General features: G+C 46.0%; 1 protein-coding gene across 2 annotated transcripts in view; it reads right to left on the bottom strand.

Annotated features, from left to right (window-relative positions):
• The window catches only part of ALKBH8 (alkB homolog 8, tRNA methyltransferase), a 1,077,261-nt gene that overhangs the window by 615,178 nt on the left and 440,635 nt on the right, over positions 1-21,448 (bottom strand). For both annotated transcript variants that reach the window (XM_069640672.1, XM_069640671.1), the window contains exon 7: positions 20,990-21,060. In XM_069640672.1, coding sequence (XP_069496773.1) covers positions 20,990-21,060 — 71 coding nt within the window. The remainder of the gene's footprint in view (positions 1-20,989; positions 21,061-21,448) is intronic.

Below are 21,448 nucleotides of genomic sequence, written 5' to 3'. Positions count from 1 at the left end.
GCACTGAGGAATTATTCATGTTTTTTTGCATCTAAAAAGGTAGCCTGTGGCCTTCTTCATCTTTGATCTCCTGGCACTGATGTTTTCCTTCCAGGTAAACCAACTATTAAATGTTTAAACAAAGGTCTGGGAGCCCCTCTACCGAGAACAAACATGGCCAAATAACTTGTTCTATGGGTAGGTTCCCACTTGGGAGGGTCTACAACCGTGTATTAGCTCTCTGTACCTTTCATAGAGAAAAAATATCAAATTGCATATTAGCCTGTTAACTTTTGTTGAAGTATACTTTATCACTGGGTAACCACCATAGAACAGAGTGGTTAGCTCACATCGAAACGAGCCTCAGATCTTTGAGATTGGGCTCATTTTAATAATCCTCTCAGCTTTAGTACCATTTCAATCTCAGCACTAAAGATATTGATTTGGAGCTACTGAGCTATCATCAGGGAGGACCGTTGCCTCCAAGGACCTATGGTACATAGCACTCCCTCCCCAAGATGGGAGGGGCCCCCTACCTTGATTTGTCACAAACTCATACCATAGTTCTTTATTGGGTCGAGTAAGGTTTAATGCAAACCACATTAAAGAAGCCATCAGTGGATGGGCTGGAAACACCTCTACATCTGTGGCTTTGTGGAAACTTTGGCCTATTTGGCAATTTTGTGTCCCATATATAAGGGTTTAAAGATTTTACCTGTATGATTTTTTTAAGAGAAGCTAGCTATAGGCAGTGGCATCCTGCCTTTATATTATTATCAGTAAGAGATGTAACCAGCTGCTTCAAATTGCTTGCTTCTTACATTTGGCATGGAATATAAGAACTAAGCTTGATGGTCTTATTATATGACACAGTGCACAGTTGATGTATTTATCAACTGCTGTTTTTATGAATGGTCTTTTATCATTGGATTTTATTTCGCTTTCTACTATGTTTTTATGTATTTTATGTATTGCAATATATATGAAATAAACAACTTATGCACTCACTCAATCACTGTAGGTCCCATTACATAAAATCCAATGTAAGAAGTCTCCTCCTTCGTTGCTGACAACGGGTGTTCAAATATTAACCATAACAGAAATGTAAAACATTGTACTATATCAGAATGTGTGTTTTTCCTTTCATATCTTGGCATGTTTGGGGAATCTTCTGCTTGCTGCCTTAGAAAGTGAGCAGCTGCTGCAGCTGACTGTGTTGCCGTGTGACACTGGAGTCACAGGGTCTGTGCTTCCGACAGTGGTGCCCTTACAGGTTATAGGAGCACACAACACACCACTATAATAGAACAGCACCAGAAAGGCTCAAACAATTCACACAAAAAGATGATTCCTTTCATAAAATATAGACAATGGTGATATTATTGTGGGCAGCTGTGTCTTACTCTGCCTACTTTCTCACTAGAACAGAAGGTGCTTCCCTAGTTGCGGGGAGTGGGGGGGGGGGTTAGGGGCGCTATTCAAAACACTCCAATCCCTCGAGTCTCCGCCTGCTCGATGTTTCAGCCAGTTCCTCAAAGCGACAGGATATTTTTCTCTCTTGTTTTCTTGATTTCAATGATTTATTTTCAAATGCTCCATGCAGGTGGTACAGCTTAGCAATTTGGCAGCCTCTCAGGTCTGACTGGCTCTCTGGTCAACAGACCCAATCCAGGATGGCACTCTGCTCTGGTATGCCACTTTACAAATGAACATAGTTAGAATGTGTATGAATATGTGTTAAATAACTCATAGGTACTAGATCCAACAGGAGGTATGGGTTTTCATATTCCTTTGTATTCACCCTTACAGATTTAGTAGTGGGTAAGCACATTCCCTTACCCACTTCCTTTCAGACTACTTCCATTCTGGCGCTGCAGAACATTGCCAATCATCCAAGCCATGTAAGTAGTGTATACAGTTCTCATGTATGCTCCCACTCACTTATGTAACGAACCCTATAGAGCAACACGCAATGTCTAGGCCCGAATGCTCTGTATTGAATTATAATACCCGATGTACATCCTTCCTTCCTAGTCGCCCTGTAACGTCCTATGCTGTCGTCACGATTGCACCCAGCGCTCACCATTACTAAGTGAAACACCTACGGCCTGGTCGTACATTGTCTGACGTACCCAGCCCGGAAACTATGTTAGCACCCTTCACGCTCGATAAGCGCATTGCCAAACAGTGTTACACACTTCATGTATAACATTTGTGATCATGTATTAATGCATACTGTTGAAAGCCTTGTGATCATGTATTAATGCCCATTGAAGAAAGTTATGGCTAGTCGCATACTGCGTAGCCCGCCGCTCCTCTGCCCTGTCGCCATCATGCATTGCGTTGCCCACTATGCTTTGAGGCCCATCACTGATCTCGTCTGTATTCCGCTTGTGGCGTAGCCCACTGTGCCTTTGCTCCCTTACCATTCCATACTGCCTCGTCCATGGAGCTCTGCTCTCCTGCCATTCTACCTTGCACTGCCTATTGTGATTTGGCGTCCATGTTGTAAAGCCCTCAGTGTAACCTTACTGCATATCGCGTACGTCGCAGCCCAACTTGCCCATAGCAACACCATACTGCGTACCCCATTGTGCTATTGTACCACTGCCCACGGCCAAACCGCTTTGCTTATACCTGGCATTTAACCTACCTGCAAGCAACTATTAACCCTTCTCGCAGACTGTGTTAGTTAGCCTCTCCCATACCACCATAGCCACTTTCCACAGAGTCACACTTGCTATGGCCTCCTTCCTGCCATTATTCCATACCATTACACCAACTAATTTCCTTCCACCCCTACATACCAATAATAAAAGGTGATCCCCCAATGAGAACTGCAGCCAGTCACACGCTCAGCTCTCTTGAATGGATACAGCGCTTTACAACACTGCCCACACCACTCATCCCATGCCCTGTCCACAACCATGAGCCTAAAACACAGCAATCCGCACAAACGTCACTACACTGCAACAACAAAACAAACCAAACATAGACTTGCACAACAGCACAAGATGACTACCGACCGTAAAACACCCCACGTCCAGCCAACGGACCCACCGGGCTGAGGCTGCCAACAGCACATCACACACTCTTGCACTTTTCCAGCTTATTCCCATTAACTCACCACCCCCCCTCCCTTTTTCAGAGCCGCCAGAGCGCCAGGGGACCACTCCGGTGGCGATAGTGTGCGGCACAAATATCCTTTAACATTAACATCAACATTAGAAACATGAGACTAGGCTCCCGGTTCCCCAACCACAAAGTCACTCTAAGGCTGAGCAGACAACTCATCCTGCCCCCACCCATCAAATGCAACCAATCTATCTGCCCAATAGCAGCACCTAAGCCTCCTCAACCACCCAACCCCACAACCCCTACTATAAATCTTCCACCCTCTACCACCCCACCTCCCCCCATCAATCTGAGCACAAGTGAACCTATTCATGCACCCTTACCTTCTGCCATCAAAGGAGCACTTATCAATGCTCGCTCATTAGTAGCCCATGCCACCGAGATTGCAGACATCATAGCCAACCGCCTGGACTTCCTGGCCATCACAGAAACTTGGCTCCACCAGGCAGCAGGCCCAGCACTTTCACTAGCCCTGCCAGATGGATATACTATTATCAGGGCCGACAGAAACTCAGGCAAAGGAGGAGGAGTGGCCTTCATTACTAAAACACACCTGGGCCTTAGAGCTACATCCTTTACCAGCCTTCCATTTGCAGAACTCCTGTCAGTCAAACTCGAACTCTCGCCCACCCAAATTATACTGTTTCACCTTATCTATCGTGCCCCCGGCCCGACAACATCATTTGAAGAAGACATCACTAACCTCCTCTTTACCAACACTAAACTAAATTCCCAAACCATCCTCTTGTGAGACCTTAACTTAGGCCTGCAAGACCACAACGATCCCCACGCCCTAGCTCTGGAAAATTCCATCGCCCAATTGGGCTTCAAACACAGAATCACAGAACCAACACACATCAAAGGGAGAATTCTGGATTGGGTGTCCGACCTCAACTGCTCTATCACAGTCCTACAGAATGAACCACTGGCCTGGTCCGACCACCACTTAATTTCATTCTCCATCCAGGAAACTACCCACCCCCCAGCCCTGCCATAGCCCCCCTACCCCATCTAGAAATTGCCGAAACATCTCAATTGACAGTCTCCGGCCTCTTAACAACATCCTGGACGAGTCCAAGTTTAAGAACCTTGACACTATTAAGATGGTCGACCTATACAATACCACACTTAAAACCGCTCTAGACATCTCCGCACCTCTCAAAATAAGAAAAGCTAAACCAACCGCCCATCTCAACAAGTGGTTTACGCCGAAATTAAAAAACCTTAGGAATACCAAAAGGGCAGCGGAAACCTTATGGCGTAAATCACCAACCAGTCACAATAAAATTCTGTTTACCTTAGCAGCAGCCACCAATAAATTAGCTATCGCATCCACCAAAAAAGAAGCTTGCAACACAAGAAACCACAACGCCAAATCAAGCTCCAAAGAACTCTTTAGTATCCTAAAAGAGCTCGAATCCCCAGCACCTCCCTCTCAGGACTGCACTAAGGATGCAAATCCAGCAAGCACTATCTGACAAAATCACCTTATTACAAAATAAGATTGAATCTAAAAAGTCTCTCAAGCTGCCTTCGCCTCAAACCTGCGATAGAGAAAGGCCATCTGCAATGCACTCCTTTTGCTTTCTCCCAAGTAACACCGAAGGAAGTGGAAGACATTATCACAAGTCTAAAACATTCGCACTGCCAAGGTGACATCTGTCCAGCTTCCATCATTAAGGAAGGAGCTAAAGATGTGACCCTTTCATCGCCACACATCCCTAACAATCTTAAGGAAGCTTGGGTCATGCCTCTCCCGAAAAAACCCAATCTAGACCCAAGCATTCCAACAAACTATAGGCCCATTACTACCGTACCCTTCCTTGGAAAAAAGTCTAGACCGAGTGGCATATCTGCAAATTCAGAAGCACTTAGAGGATAACAAACATTTAGGCCTTAGACGATCTGGCTTTAGGCCAGGGCATGGAACTGAGACAGCCCTCCTAGACTTGTAGATCAAATGGACGAGGCGAAGGATAAAGGCAAGCTAGCGATCCTCCTGGTCTTGTCAGCAGCCTTCGACCTCGTCAACCACCAAATTCTAACCGAGCACCTCACCACAGCTGCAGCATTCTCCACCAGCGCATCAGACTGGATCAATTCCTTTCTCTCCAATAGGACCACCAGAGTTTTCTCTCCTTCAGCCTCTGGAGACCCGAGCCCTACACTTTGTGGAGTCCCCCAAGGCTTGTGTGCGTCACTCACATTATATAACATATTCACAAAGCTCCTATTCAATCGCCTGGACAACTTGGGAGTCATCTACACCAACTACGCAGATGCCACCCAATCCTCATCCCCTTCACCGGTTGCTATAAGCAAGATTCTAAACTCCTGAATGATATCTATCTAGAAATCCAGGCTTGGGTGGCCACCAATAGCCTATGCCTTAACGAGGATAAGACCGAGCTCCTGATTGTCGGAGCTCAGTCACGTCTAAACAAGCTTGACCATAGGTACACATCCTTCAACATTGACGGTAACCCGATCAAGGTCTCAAAGGAAATAAAAACACTGGGGGTCTATCTCGACTCAACACTGTCCCTCAAGAAACAAGTTAGTTCGGTAGCAGCCTCCACAGCCTATACCAATAAGAATCTACAGCTGCAAAGCCTACGTGTCCACCACTAGTTGCCTAACGCTAGCCAGGGCACTAGCATTGTCAAAAATTGACTACTGCAACACACTCTTTCTAGGCTCTTCTGAATTTAACCTAAACAGACTCCAGGTCTTGCAAAATAACTCTTTAAGAGCAGCAAGTCTACCCAGATCCAGCCACATTGCAACTCTTAAACGCTATGCCAATTGGCTGTCAGTTTGTGACAAAATCACTCTACGCACCCTAGTAATCACACACGAGTGCCTTGAGAACACAGCACCCAAATACCTTTGCGACAAAATCTTCAAGCATCATTCAGCCCGCACCACCACATCTGCCCTATCTCACTGCCTTACTGTACCTAGGTTCAACCTAAAAACTGCGGGAGGAGCCAGCTTCCCAGTCCAAGCAGCCAAACCCTGGAATTCCATACCCATCGCTTACAGACAAGAGCCCTCCTTCCCTGCATTCAAATCTGGAATTAAAAACTGGCTGAGCAACAAGCCTCTCCAATAAGGACCCTCGTCTGTACCTTGCTCCTGCTTATAACTTATGTTCGCCTGATTGCACTTTTGCCTATGTTATACTATAAATGATCCTTGTTTCCAGACCTTCTGTAACCATAGGTCCTGCTAACTTCAACTGTGTTTTTTGGAGTGTCTCCATTATTTCCATGTATTTAACTCAAGTCTTTTCCAGCATAAATAATAAACAAATACAAATACAAATTTCCCGCTTTCTCACTGATGGCGGGCAAGGAGGTCTAAGAACTGCTTGCTCTGCTCTGATGCAGGGAGGTTTCTACTTCACTTTCCTCCATTTCCACTATATTGGCATTGATAACATATTCCCAAATGCAACTCATTTCTGGTGAGGTTTCAGGCCGCTGTCTCTGGTTTTTTCAGAGAGAGAGAGAGAGCGAGAGAGAGGGGCAATGCGCTAGTGTGGTAATGTAACATGGTGATTTCAACTTTGCCAAATGATATTGTAATGGTATCACCTGAGGGAAATGGACACTGCTCAGTGACAGTGTCATGAATCACAGAGTGCGCCCCTTTTGGGCTTCTTGGTCCCTGTCACAGCAGGCGTGCACTCATTAATACTCCCAACATGGCCGTCCAGCGTAATCCCTTCTCGCTCCATGCGCTGGACGTAGCCTTTTCTACTAATAGATCACGCCTTCCGTGGCTCCGCGGGTCTCAATGCTATTGCGAAGTAGCGACCAGACTTGTGCTCCGTAGCTCCGTTTTCTTATCCTTTTTCCAATTCCGCTATCCCTTCCTTGTCCTCCCCCTTCCACTTACCTCCTGGATTCATGGTAGTGTGCTTCCACTGCCTCCTGGATTCCTGGATTCGGCGTCCCGGAAACTGAACGCATTCTGGATTTGGAAGAGACTCGGGCAGCCTTCTTCAAGACCCGGTCCATCCGCAAGAAGGCATCGACCAAGGACACCAGTAAAGAACGGACTCAGGTGAGAAGGGGGGAACTCCTTGACAGTTTGAGACGCCAACCGACCGAACTTGATATTGATATGGAGGCTGCCGTGCAGGACCTGATGCGTAGTATGCAGGAATTATCAACCGAGGTACAGAATTTAAAGGCGGAGAACGCCGCTCTCAAACAGTTGGTCCTATCCCGGGATTCTGCTACAAAAGAAAGTGTCTTACTGGGCGGCATCGTGGACAAATACGACGGCTCAGCAAAAACCCTTCGTGCATTCCTGGATTCGTGCTTGGTCCACTTTACCTTCAAGCCCTATTACTTTTCGACCCCCAGGGCCAAGGTGGGTTTTATAATCTTTCACCTTTCCAAGAATGCCTTAACTTGGGCTACTCCCCTCGTTAACTCTAGTGATGCCCTCTTGGACGACTATGATGGGTTTATACAGGCCCGTAAATACAAGTTTGACCGCCCTGAGCAGGTTTACAGCGCCCAGGAACGCCTGTTAGACTTTCAGCAAGGTTCCCAGGATATGCCCACGTATGTGACCTGGTTTAAACAATTGGCTAAGGAAGCTGACTGGTCCGCTGAGGCGAGCTTGACCCTGTTCAGGAGAGGATTGAACAAAGAGATTAAGGATGAGCTGGCCAGAGTGGCACGACCAAGCTCGTTCCAGGCACTAATGGATCTTGCCATGCAAATTGACTTCCGTATCCAGGAAAGGATTAAGAGTACCGTCAGAACGGACACCAACCCAACCCCAGTCACGGAACCAGAGCCCATGCAGATTGGGGTTTTTCGTGGACCCATATCTCCGCAAGAGAGAATGAGAAGAATTCATACGGGCTTGTGCATGTATTGTGCCTCAGATAAGCATTTGGTTAGGGAATGCCCTCTAGCACCCCCTCGGCGTTCGGGAAACGCCAGCTCCCGGTCCTAGATGGAGCAGAGCTTCGGGAGAGAGATGTTTGCTCCACATCATTTCCATCCTTGAACTCTCCTGGACAAAACAATTTGGTGATATTACAGGCCTTCTTATCACCCTCCAAGAATAAGACCTATTAAATTCTGGCCCTGGTAGACTGCGGAGCTATGGGGATATTCATCGATCAAGAATGGGTTACTAAACATTGAATTCCGTATGAGACACTAAGCACGATGCAACCTGTGGAAGCTATTGACGGAAGACCCCTCGCATCAGGGCCCATAAGCCTACAGACCAAAGAGATCCAGCTTTCAATAAATCATCATCAGGAGCCGATTAGGTTTTACATCATTAAGTCAGCTCATTACCCCATGGTTTTGGGTATGCCCTGGCTACAGAAACACAATCCATATATCAACTGGACAGCGGGTTCTCTATTCCTAGGCTCAGAGTTTTGCATGTCTCACCGCCTATCCCTGGATACTCTGTTAACACACCCAAAGGAACAACAGACATCACTCATGGTGTCTAATGTCATACACGTTCCTGAGGCCTATCAAGGATATGCTGATGTGTTTTCGACTGCCATAGTCCAGGCCTTACCCCCACACAGACCTGAAGACTGCGCAATAGATACAGAACCCTCCGCAGTGATTCCCTTCGGCAGGATGTTCATCCTTTCCGAACCCGAGAAAAAGGCCCTAAGAGAATACCTGGATACCAACCTTGAAACCCTGCCTCGATTATCGCAGCCTAAATCAATGCACCCTCAAGGACCGCTACACGTTACCCATGATTTCGGACATCCTGGAAGCCGTGAGAGGCGCAGTAATATTCACCAAGTTGGATCTCAGGGGCGCCTATCATTTGATTCGTGTCCGGGAAGGGGACGAATGGAAAACCGCCTTCAGAACACCCTTTGGCCATTATGAATATCTAGTCATGCACTTTGGACTAGCTAATGCCCCAGCAATTTTCCAACGCTTTATGGACAGGGTGTTTTCTGACATGTTGTTTCTCTTCGTCATTGTATATCTGGATGACATATTGATCTTCTCCAAGGACCCTATACAACATGAAGAGCACGTGAAGGCAGTCTTGCAGAGACTTAGAGAAAACAAACTCTTAGCCAAAGCCAAAAAATGTTTGTTTCATGTAACCTCCATTCATTACCTAGGATTTATCCTTAGGCCAGAAGGAATCGGTATGGATCCTTCAAAGTTAAAGGCCATACTGAGCTGGCCTGCTCCTACTTCTGTGAAACAAGTTCAATCATTCCTGGGCCTTGCCAATTTCTACTGCAAGTTCATATCTAATTTCTCCGAGATAGTACAACCGATTATTGCTCTCCTGAAGAAAGACACTCCCTTCCTCTGGTCTACACCACAAGAAACGGCGTTCCAGCATCTGAAGACAGAGTTTACACAAGCTCCTATCTTGTCCCAACCCGATACTAGTCGCCCCTTCCTAGTAGAAACGGGCGCCTCTAATTACGCCATAGGTGCGGTCCTGAAGCAAGAATTAGGAGATAAACTGGAACACCCAATTGCTTATCTTTCACGAACCCTGACTCCTAGTGATGTTTCACTATTCAGTCCTGGAAAAAGAATTGTTAGCCATCCGTCAAGCCTTCACTGAGTGGCGACATTTACTTCTGGGAGCTAAACATCCAGTTCAGGTCCGTACGGACCACCGGAACCTCCAGATTCTACAGTCTTTGGAGTGTAGGAATAGTCATCAGGCGCGATGGACCTATTTCTTTGCCCAGTACCAGTGCCACATCACTCATGTTCCTGGATCACAAAACCTAATTGCTGACGCCTTATCTCGACGACCAGACTACAAGCCCCATGAAGACAAGGCATATCCTCAGATGTTTTCCTCCAATATCATTGTAGCCCAAGCAGTCAACCTCCTTGAAGAAATCCAAGCTCAGACCCAATCCTCTGATCTGTGGAAGGATATATCCAAGAAAAATCAATGGAATCTAAGGGTCCGGGAAGGGTATCTGTTCAAAGACAATGTATTGGTCATCCCTACAAAAAGTCTACAACAAAGAATAATAAATCTCTGTCATGATACCCTACACTCCGGACATCGTGGCATCGCCAATATCCTCCGTCTTATACAAAGGCAATTCTGGTGGCCTAGGATGAGATTCGACATACGGCAGTACATTCAATCCTGTATTGTCTGCAGTCATAATAAACATGATAACAAGAGACCGGCGGGCCTTCTACTGCAACCTACACTGCCAACCAGGCCATGGGAGATTATCGCTACGGACTTCATTGTAGAACTACCACCTTCCCGTGGATACACTACCATTATGGTTACCATAGACCTGTTCACTCATATGGCTCATTTTACACCCCTGCATAAACTGCCATCCTCCTCTGAAATAGCAGGAATCTTCCTGGAACACATATTCCGTTTGCATGGACTCCCTTCCAAGATCATATCAGATCGTGGACCTCAATACATCTCACAATTCTGGATATGTCTCTGTCAATGCTTAGGAATCCAACGTGCCCTTTCTTCAGGATATCACCCTCAAACCAACGGAGCCACAGAACGTGTCAATCAAACCCTGGAACAGTATCATCGATGCTTCGCCAACAAGGTTCAGGATGACTGGTCCCTCCTGATACCCGTGGCTGAATTCGCCTACAACAATTCCGACCATTCGGCACTTAAGACCAGCCCCTATTATTGCAGTCAAGGTTTCCATCCATCTGTCCTGCCTTCTGTTCTTCCTCAACCTACACCAGTACCTAAAGTTGACTCCTGGATTGAAACCCTTGTCAATATACATTAGGAGGCCAAGGAATTCTTGGAGAGGGCCAGAAAACAGACCAAGAAATATGCAGATTCCAAAAGAAGACCAGGCCCTTCTTATGCAATCGGTGACCAGGTCTGGTTGTCCTCAAAATTACTACCCCGACATCTACGGCCTAGTAAATTGGCCCCTCGGTTCTATGGTCCATTTCCCATCAAAGAAGTTATAAGTCCCGTTTCTTATGGGATCAAATTGCCAGACCCCTGGAAGAAAATACACCCAGTCTTTCACACATCTTTGCTGAAACCCTACTATCCATCCTCCCAGAAACCCTGCAAACCACCTCCTATACTGGTCGACAACCAATTGGAGTACGAGGTGTCCAGGATTTGTGATTCCAGGTATATAAGGGGCCAGCTTCAATATCTGGTTGAATGGAAAGGATATCCCCCTAGTGAAAGAACCTGGGAGCCTATGTCAAACATCAAGGCCCCTCGGCTGCTCAGAAGATTTCATCTCATTCACCCGGGCAAACCTGGAGGGAAAGGTCTTCGGAGGAGGCATGCTGTCATGAATCACAGAGTGCGCCCCTTTTGGGCTTCTTGGTCCCTGTCACAGCCGGCGTGCACTCATTAATACTCCCAACATGGCCGTCCAGCGTAATCCCTTCTCGCTCCATGCGCTGGACGTAGCCTTTTCTACTAATAGACCACGCCTTCCGCGGCTCTGCGCGTCTCAATGCAATTGCGAAGTAGCGACCAGACGTGTGCTCCTTAGCTCGCAGTTCTTCTCCTTTTTCCAATTCCGCTATCCCTTCCTTGCCCTCCCCCTTCTACTTACCTCCTGGATTCGTGGCTAGCGTGCTTCCACTGCCTCCTGGATTCAGCGTCCTGGAAACTGACCACATTCTGGATTTGGAAGAGACTCGGGCAGCCTTCTTCAAGACCCGGTCCATCCACAAGAAGGCATCGACCAAGGACACCAGTAAAGAACGGACTCAGGTGAGATGGGGGGGGGACTCCTTGACAGTCTCCAATGTGTTAGCACCCTTGATGGTTGGGTCTACAAAAGCATTGCCTGCTCGGTTCTGCTCATGCTGCTATCCTTATCATGAGACATGAAGCTTGAACCCAGGGTTACCCTTGCTCACCCTCCTGCTAGTTCTACTCCCACTACCATCCTTATGAGGGGCTATCAAGGCTGAAGCATAGTGTTCTCATAATGAGGTCCTCTACAACTTGTCATCATATGCTCCCCTCTTTCCTGGCAACAAGACTTATTTGTCGTTTGAAGGAGACCTTCTTGACTTTTCTTCCATATTATGGCTTACTACCAGAATTTCTATTCTGAGAGGGATACCTTTCTCGAGCTCGTCCTAGTGACTTCCAGTAACTAATATTTGGCATTCCTTCTCCACATTTGTTCAATGGTTCCATCCCTTCGGGATTCCATAATCTTTAATAATAGGTCTTCTTCCTGGAAGCATCTAGACCGCAGACTCACCCTTTTTCATTCTTCTATTACATGGATGCTTATACGGCCTGGGGGCCATTTGCTGTGGTCACTTTTCCAGCCTCACCTTTGCTCTGCCTCTACTGCAAAGCCAGGCATTGCAGCAATGAAGCAGATACAGGCTAGCTTAATGAGATGAACGCTTCTCTTTTGAACCTTTGAAGTAGTATCTATTTTACTATCAACTTTGCCCTTATTGCCAAGGTAAACCTTCAGTCTGCCGACATGTGGTAAGTGGGAGCAGCTAACAAGAATTATATATATCCCATGAGACGGGAAGATAAGTCATGAAAAAGCATTGGCAAACCATACAGTTTGACTTTTGAATTTTATATTTTTTGTGTTGCCACCTTTTCATTGTATTTTAAAGGCAAAATATTTATTTATTTATTTATTAAGTGTAGGTGCTTCCTCATATGCAAGCATACCCTCAAATGTGCAAGTAATGACATTCAATTCTAGTTAATGTTGTACATACATCATTTACTCACCAAATGTAATGTGAGGCCTCACATGTATAAGTGTTGCAGTAATATGTCATGCGCAGTATAAAATGGTGCAGTATGCCTTAAAAGTTGATGTCTTAAGAATTATGTAGTTACCAATTTAAAATGTAGCCCTTGCATCGTTAGTTGCTGTCCTCATATGCCAAGTGCAGCCTCAAATGCCTCAATGTTCTCATCCAGTTCCAGTTAAAGCCTCATATAATAATGTGTGCTCTCATATAGGCTTCATGCCACTTCATGCCAGATTCATCCCACTTATATGCGCTGAAAACACAGGTTTTGAATCCCCCCATATTATGGTACTCAATGTATCAACCATGAAAGGTTGAAACGACTAAATCAACTCTGCAGTGGGATTCAAACTTGCAAAGGACATACTGGCTCCATGTGAGAGGCAAGCACTCTACTTCCGAGCTATGCACCTGGACAGCTCAGCTTAATGCAATGCATGAGGTACGGTAGCATCTCACATGTGCATACGCTATAATCAGATGCCAAATTAAAGCCACCCAGTGGCACTTATTCCTGATATGCATCTCACTGGACCAATTGCCTTAAAATGCATGATATTACAATATTTTTCTGTGCTCTGCCTGCTCAGAGCGTCCGCTGCTGTGTTTTGCTCTCCGGCTAGATACATTTCCGATAGAGATATCCCTTCTTGTATCGCCTCTCTGCACAGTGGTAGTTACCCCACTCCTCCTTTTTGTTGAGATAGTACATGGCCACCGTGTTGTCCGTCATTATCAGGACATTCTTTCCCCGTACAGAGAGCAGAAAGGCTTTCAGCACTAGTCTGATCACCCTCAGCTCTAAAAGGTTGATGTGTAGTTTGGACTCCGATGGAGACCAGCGACCGCTGATTGTCAACCCACTGGTGTGAGCTCCTCACCCCATGAGTGAGGCGTCCGTTACTAGTGAGCTCCCCACCCCATTGAGTGAGGTGTCCGTTACTACTGTTATCTCCGGCCATGGTTGCCAAAAAGATTCTCCCTTGAGGATATGTTCCCTGCAAGCCCACCATTGTAGATCCTGTGCTACCTTGGCTGGAACCTGCAAAATATCTGACATTTCCCCAGACAATTAGGACCTTGAGTCCTGGGAGCCCATTGAAAGGATCTTATTCTCAATCTGGCTTCTGGCACCAGAAAAATGCAGGATGCCATCAGACCGAGCAACCTGAGAAAATCGAAGGCCAGAAGATACTGGGCATTCTGGAATTTTGTTACCATCTGCAGAATGTGGTGAGCTCTCTCTTCGGGAGGCGAGGCATTGCCTGAGCAAGTATCCAGGACTGCTCCAATAAAGTGGAGTTTTTGTGATGGTATCATATTTGACTTTTTTAAAAGTCAGAGAAAACCCTAGTTTGTGAAGGAAGTGACAAGTCTTGAATAGATGATCCTGGGCTTGTTCTGGCGAACGTGCCCTGATCATCCAATCGTCCAGATAAGAGTAGACATGAATCCCCCCTCTCCTGAGACTCGCTGCCACCACCGCCATCAACTTGGTGAAATCCCTTGGGGCGGAGGTCCACCCGAATGGCAGAACGCAAAACTGATAGTGAGAATTGCCAATCGCAAACCTCAGGTACTTTCTGTGCTTAAGATGGATTGGCACATGAAAGTAAGCATCCTGAAGGTCTAATGATACCAACCAATCCTGGAGTTGGAGAGCCTGAAGGATCTGAGAAAGTGAGACCATCTTGAACTTGTCCTTCCTTAGGAACTTGTTCAAGTTTCTCAAGTCCAAGATGGGTCTCAGTCCTCCGTCTTTCTTTGGAATGAGGAAATATGGGAAATACCAAGCGTTGTTCCTCTCTGCTACAGGTACATGTTCTATTGCACCTTTCTGTAGCAGGGTTAAGACTTCCTGCAACAGGAGCGGATCCAGATTTTTGACAGAGTTGTATCCCGGTGGGTGATTCTGAGGTTTCTTTTGAACAGGAAGGCAGTAACCTTGGGATACTATTTCCAGTGCCCAAGCATCCATCTGAAGTAATGCCCCGCCATTCTCACAGATTCTGAGAGATCCTGCCTCCCACCAGGGTCTTGTGGGTCAAAACCTCAGAGTGGTTTTGCGGCAGCTGCAGCAGCGGCTGAAGGGACAGATGCCGTTGCTGGGGCAGGTCTAGCACCTTTTCCTTGCCCCGAGGAAATTTTCTTTGTCTGACTGGCCTGTCCTCTTCCTCTTCCAATTGAGGAATAATAATGAAAAGGACGACCCCTCCAGGAAGATGAGCCTGTGTAGGGGCGTTGCTGAAGTTGTCTTATAGCGGCACTGAGTGATTTAGCCGCCGCTTTGGAGGTCTGCAGCTTCTTCAAACTTTCATCCACCTTGCTGCCAAACAACCTTGAGCCGTCGAATGGCATATTAAGAAGCCTGGATTGCACATCCGACACAAAGCCAGACTTCCTTAGCCATGCAAATCTATGTAGCACTGTGCTAGTTGCCATGGACCTACTGATACTGTCAGCTGTGTCCAAACCTGATTGAAGGCATTCTCCTGAAGCCTCCTTTCCATCCCTTATTATGGCTGGAAAGCCATCACGTTCTTCACCTTCTGGGATGTGTTCAGCTGCCGCTGACATGCAGTCCGACAGGGTATTTGTAAACCTTGCCAGGGTGCAAGTTACATTAGTGGATTTTAAAGCCATACTCCCTGATGTAAAAATCTTCCTAGACCATGCATCAACCTTTTTATCGTCCCTGTCCGGAAGGATTGTGGGGTATGCAGCATTTCTAGTGGAGGTAGCTGCTTGAAAAACCAGACTTTCTGGAGATGGGTGTTTGCTTAGGTATTCTGGATCAGTATTACAGGGTCTGTACCTTGACACAAACATTTTATTTATTGCCGGAATGGGTTCAGGGTGTTCCCATGCAGAATTAACCCTCCTTTGCAAGGCAATATGGAATGGAAGAATGGGGTCTTGCTGAGGTGTTCCTGAATATCAGTCATATCATCATATCATCATCCTAATAGACTGGTGAATTTCTACCCCATCCCATAAATTCAGTGACTCTATTCATTAGTTTTCTGTAGCCCACATCAGCATGCTCTGATGGGTCTGGTTTATCAAATTCGTACTCTGGAGAGGTATCCAGACCACTTGCTGTTTGTAGGCATTCCTGTAAATCTTTCATTTTAGATTGAGGATCAGTGAATTCCTCCGGGACTAGTCTTGTGCCAAATCTAAAACCAGCAGAGGTAATTTCCTCATCTGCAGATGATTCTCCCTCATAAATAGATGACATGGTCCTAAAATAATCATGTCTACTCTCAGGTTGAAAAACTTTTTCGGGTAATACAGGTTTTTCCCTTGTTATAGGCTTGGGCGTCGACGAAAACGTCGATGGCGCCGATGCCGTTACAGCATCTGTGTACTGTGTACTCGACATAACTTTTTTAGAATGAGTTGTCGACGCCTTGTACTACAGAGCCTTCGAAGACTTCAATGGTGTTTTTGATGTCCACTTCGATGATGTATGATAGCTAGACACCATCTTGTTTCCCCTCTACCTCCGATTTATTCACCGGTAGTTCTTTTTCATGAGGTGACCGGGAAGAGTCCCTAGTTGACACCCTCGACAACTTTTTGTCTGACTTTCTTGTTTTGGATCTTCCCCTGTCACCTTTCTCGTGAGTAGGGGCATGGTCGTCTTTAGATTTTTTTGAGGGCGTCTGGGCCGCGTTCTCAAAAATCTTTAACATAGAAACTCTAAAGGCTTCCCATTTACTCAGGGAGTCATGCTTCGAAGGGCATGCTATCCCTTCCTCAGATGACGTTGAGGAAGAAGAGGGTGAGGGAGATCGGTGCTGTCTTTTCTTTGTCTTTTTAGATGACGAAGAAGACTTCCCAGAACTACTTCTCGATATTTTATGATGTTTAACCGAAGACTCGTCCGAGTCCTTCCCCTTCGAAATAGACTTTGAAGAACCCTCCCCCATCGCCAGTTTACCTTTGCATTCTTTTAAGGCCTTATGGGTCATCGACTGTCATGAACCGCAGTCTTCAATTCGGTGGTCGGAACCGAGGCACCAGAGGCAGTTTTTATGTGGATCGGTTAAAGACATTTTCTTTCCACATTTCAGGCATTTTTTAAAACCCGTCTTCGGTGTGGAAGGGTTCGATGAAGATGACGTATTTCTTCACAATAGACTGAAGCGCCGTTTGTAAGGATCCGAAGCGAAGCTAACGGAAAAACGGAACTGAAGACAACGGGCGTGCTCGAGGCATTTAAACAGCGGATGACGTCGGTGGTCGACGGATGCCACCGAGGGACATCGACACCACAGCCTCGAGTGGAGCACCCCCTGGTGGAGAGAGAGAGAAAACATTTTCTGAAGCAGCAAAGCTGAATGTAAGGATATATCTAAGATGAGGAATATGTGGGAGGTCACAATCCATTCGAAATGTCTTTTCAATATTACAAGCTATAAAATAGTATTTTTCCCCTTCCCTTGACAACTGCTAACAACTTCTCCATTTCACAGAGGGATTTAGCTCCTGTTAGGAGAACAGCATTTTATACCTACTTCTGCTTTATATAAAAAGGATTTTCCAATTGATTTTTTAGATTCTTCATTCTCCAGCTTCATGGAGCTCAGCCTGAAACAAACAATTGCTTTCATTACGGGTAGGTTTTAATATCAGTGGGCTCATTTTCTATGGGGTTGTAATGTTAATGGAAGGCATAACAGCTTTGATGCCTTCAATTAATCATACCATGCATTTTCTTACATTTGTATGGTGGTGATGAAGGGAGGTATGCAATTTGCGATTCTGGCGCCTCCTTCCTCGCTGCCAAATAAATGCTCCAGCATTGCGCCGCAAATGAATTTTCATTCAGGGGCAAATGCTGGAGATCCATATGGGGTCCGCCAGCTTTATGCACCATCATAAAGCAGGCATACCCCATAGGGATCCATTGTACACACTGCCTGCTATGCTTGCATGGCATGCAGCATGTACTATTGCAATCAAACCCTACCCGACATGCAAGCATTTCTTTATCCTAGGCCTCATTTTTATTTTTTTTAAAACCCTGACACCTGGTAACAGCAAATAAGTACTTAGACCTCAGTACATCAAACAAAGAGATTAGTACACAAGGTATCTCAGAGGTATTCTTCCCTTTCTCTCCTTCCCCTAGAAGCTCACTGTCTCCAGAGCTCTGGTTCTCTCTAGGATGGACTACTGCAACAGCCTCTTTCTAAATCTTCCTGCTTCTACTCTCCACCCTCTGCAACTCATCCAGAACAGGACTGCAAAACTTGTCCTTGGCCTCAAGCCCAGGGATTGTATCTCTCCAGGACTGAAATCATTGCACCAGCTCCCAGTGGCTGTGAGGATTAAGTTCAAAACCCTCTGCATCGTCCACAAGGCCTTCTGGGGCCTGGGGCCTCAATACCTTCAACTCTTTCTTCCTAAATATCTTCCCTCTCGAGCTCTTCGCTCATCCGCCTCCAACTTCCTCAGGGTCAGTCGCTTCTCCGAGTTGGTGGTAGATCTCTCTCTTCAGCTGGGGCATCCCTCTGGAACAGCCTCCCTGCCTCCCTTAAACTTGAGGAGAACCATCTTCGGTTCCGGAAGCACCTTAAAGCCTTCCTCTTTGCTTCCGCTTTCTCTCCCCATGCTGAAGTCCTGGCTGATACCGAGACTGCACTGGTTACCTGGCCACCCTTCTTTTCTCTGGCACAAGCCCTGCCTGTTGCACGCCTGCACTGCCTCCCTGGCAACCCCTGCAGCTGGGGACTGTTTCTGTAGCCCTACAGTCCCCCCTCCAGCACTTATGTCTGCACTCACCCTGCGCGTGCCACCAGCTGGCCGTTCTTTTATTTATCTTGTTATTTATTATCCCATGTACCGCACTTTCCCCTCCCCCTCATCCTCCCCACTTTCCTTTTCCCCCTTCCCCTGCACTTGCATGATCTGAATGAAACCTGGCCTAGTAAGATCGTTGTCTATCTTCCTTCTGTTCCCCCCCCTTGCCTCGTTGCACCTTGAAATACATGTGTATAGGCGCGTTATAAATGCCATATCATATCATATCATAGTCGTTCAGTGTTCAGGCAACATGGAAAGTTTCATATTGCATACCTAGATCTATGGTCTGTGACAGGGGAAGCGGACCTGACCCTGTCAAGGGGGGATGGAGACACATCCCAATCTGGGGCAGGAGGCCTACAAGGGCATTTGCTGGAGCCAATCTTGTCTCAGAGGTGGGGTGAGGGAGTTGGGAGGGCCCCATTCTCCTTTCCCTCCACATGTCCCTGGTTCAAAATGGAGTACAAAACTCGTGATCACCCCATACTCACTGTTCAAAGTGCTGGCTAGTGTTCTCTCTTTTGCCTTGCAGAAACTCCTACTATGCACAAACAACAATCCAAATCACGAGAGTGCGAGCCGCAGAAATTCCAATTACTAGACTTCCTGGCAGCGAACCAGGAACGATCCGACCTATGTGAAGGAAAGCAGTAAAGAGACCACAACAAAGCAACACCGAGATTACTGCTGACCTGCAGCACCAGCTCCTCGCCGCGTAATACCAGGAACGCATAGTCTGGCAATGAACAGGCATCACGAGGGACTGGCTGAGGCATGCTGAAATAAGGGGTGGGGTTTACAAGACTACTTATGCTGTCCCACTTTTGTAACCCGCAGCCTGAGGGAAAGCAAGTCAGAGATTGTCCTATAGGGATAGGTGAGCGCTCCAGTCAATGGGGGGTGGAGGAGATGGCTACAGCAAGAAATGAACAGTATAAAAGGGAACAGTTGAAAGGGCTGAGTGAGGGTTGTTAGGGTGATGTCAAGGGGCAAAGTGGCAGACCAAGAGGCAAGTCAGTGAAAGGAAGGTGCAATGGAGCAGGAGCACAGTAGCAGGGAGAATGTTGAAGTTGAGGTATTGGCTGGAAAGAGAAAGGGGTACTTGGTTGTGAGTGTGGTTATGTTGAGTAATATGAGTGAATGAGACTAAGTGGGAGAGTAATGAGTAAGTGGTGGTATGAAATATGAGATTGTTAGAGAGGTAAGAGTGAGCGAGACCTTAACGGTTCAAATGCACCATTTCCTGCTTTGAAGACCATCATAATTCTTGTGGGACATCTTGTGAGACACCAATCCAGAAGAACCCAGAGAAAAGGAGATGGATAAGGATGTTGCCTTTAGGCCCTCACCTAGCCAGTAAGATTTTAGCTAATAGGGATGACAGATCTATAGTGACCATGTTGGGGATTAGGTAAATCTGGGTTTAGGGTGGAGGCCCACAGGAAGATGAAAGGAATGGGGACGACTCTTGGAAATTATAATAAAAACCCTTGAACTGTCCCAGAGAGTCTGTGTGTTCTTGAAACCATATGTGACATTTCACAGCCTTAACTAATAAAGGCCTGCTAAGCAAATCAGGGACCATGATACTAATGGACAGATGGATCAGAAGACTTTGGTGACTCATAATAGGATGAGGCTCATGTACACATGGAGCCTCTATCTAAGCCAGAATGTGAAGGCTTCAGAACTCTCCTAACTGTTGTGTGTTATTTCAGGAGAGGCTACCATTTGGGACCAATCTATAAATTGTGTCAATTCAAAATGTTGTGGCTAATGCATCTAAGTTCTCAAACAAGGATTAAGGGTGAACTAGGATTAAGGGTGAAGATTTAGGTTAGGGCATGGTTGGAATTACTTTTGTGTTAATGTATACAAGCGACCACAAATGTAATTCTAGCCTAAATCCGCAAGGTAAATAGGTTCTCTCTTTTTCTTATTTACTTCTGCCTATGGTTTCTAATTTGTACATTTGAGGCGATTCTCCTTTTTTTCTTAATGTGAACTAGTGTACGTTGCGATTGCATACATTTGCCAAGACTAACTGAATTACAGTTTTTATATGCAACAATACCGAGAAGATGAATGACATAGGAGTTGCGATTGATGAGCCTTCGCTTGCAGGGATTTTCACATACAAATCCTTCATAGCATACCATGTTATTTACTGTAGGAAGGCCTTTACACACGTTATGCTGAAAAATATTTCACAAATTGCATTACTGAAATATATATTAAATTTGATTTCTAGCAGCTTCTTTAAATATTGACGTAGACATTCACTATACCTGAGCTCCAAGACTTAGAGATGCCAGTCCATCTTCAAAAGCAGAATGAGTGTCAATATGCGGAGGGATTCCTGAAACACAATAAAAAGGCTGTTTAAATGTTCTGCGCTGCCCTGTGCTTCCATTCAACAGTGGGAGACAAAAAAAGACCAAATTAAACAAAAGATACGTGCATACTGGAGGGCAGACAAGATTATTACATATTCTTATACAGCATGCAACTGGTTTTCTAATAAACCAGTACATTTTCCATTTGGAAGATGTGCCACCCCCCGAGATTTTTTAAAACAGGACATTGCAACACGAGATAGAAAGAGGGTGAAAGGTTCAAACTAGCTTTGCCAGTGTGCCAAGGATATGCAGGTTTATAGGTAGAACTAAAACCAATAAAATCAGCGTGTTACTTTCAGATGTAGATCTACATTATTCTCATCAAGTGCAGAACACGTTTAAAACAAT

This window comes from Ambystoma mexicanum, chromosome 7q, assembly GCF_040938575.1.
Source record: "Ambystoma mexicanum isolate Mex_15411 chromosome 7q, UKY_AmexF1_1, whole genome shotgun sequence".
In the NCBI taxonomy this organism is placed as follows: Eukaryota; Metazoa; Chordata; class Amphibia; order Caudata; family Ambystomatidae; genus Ambystoma; species Ambystoma mexicanum.
This window is presented reverse-complemented; position numbering and strand designations above follow the sequence as displayed.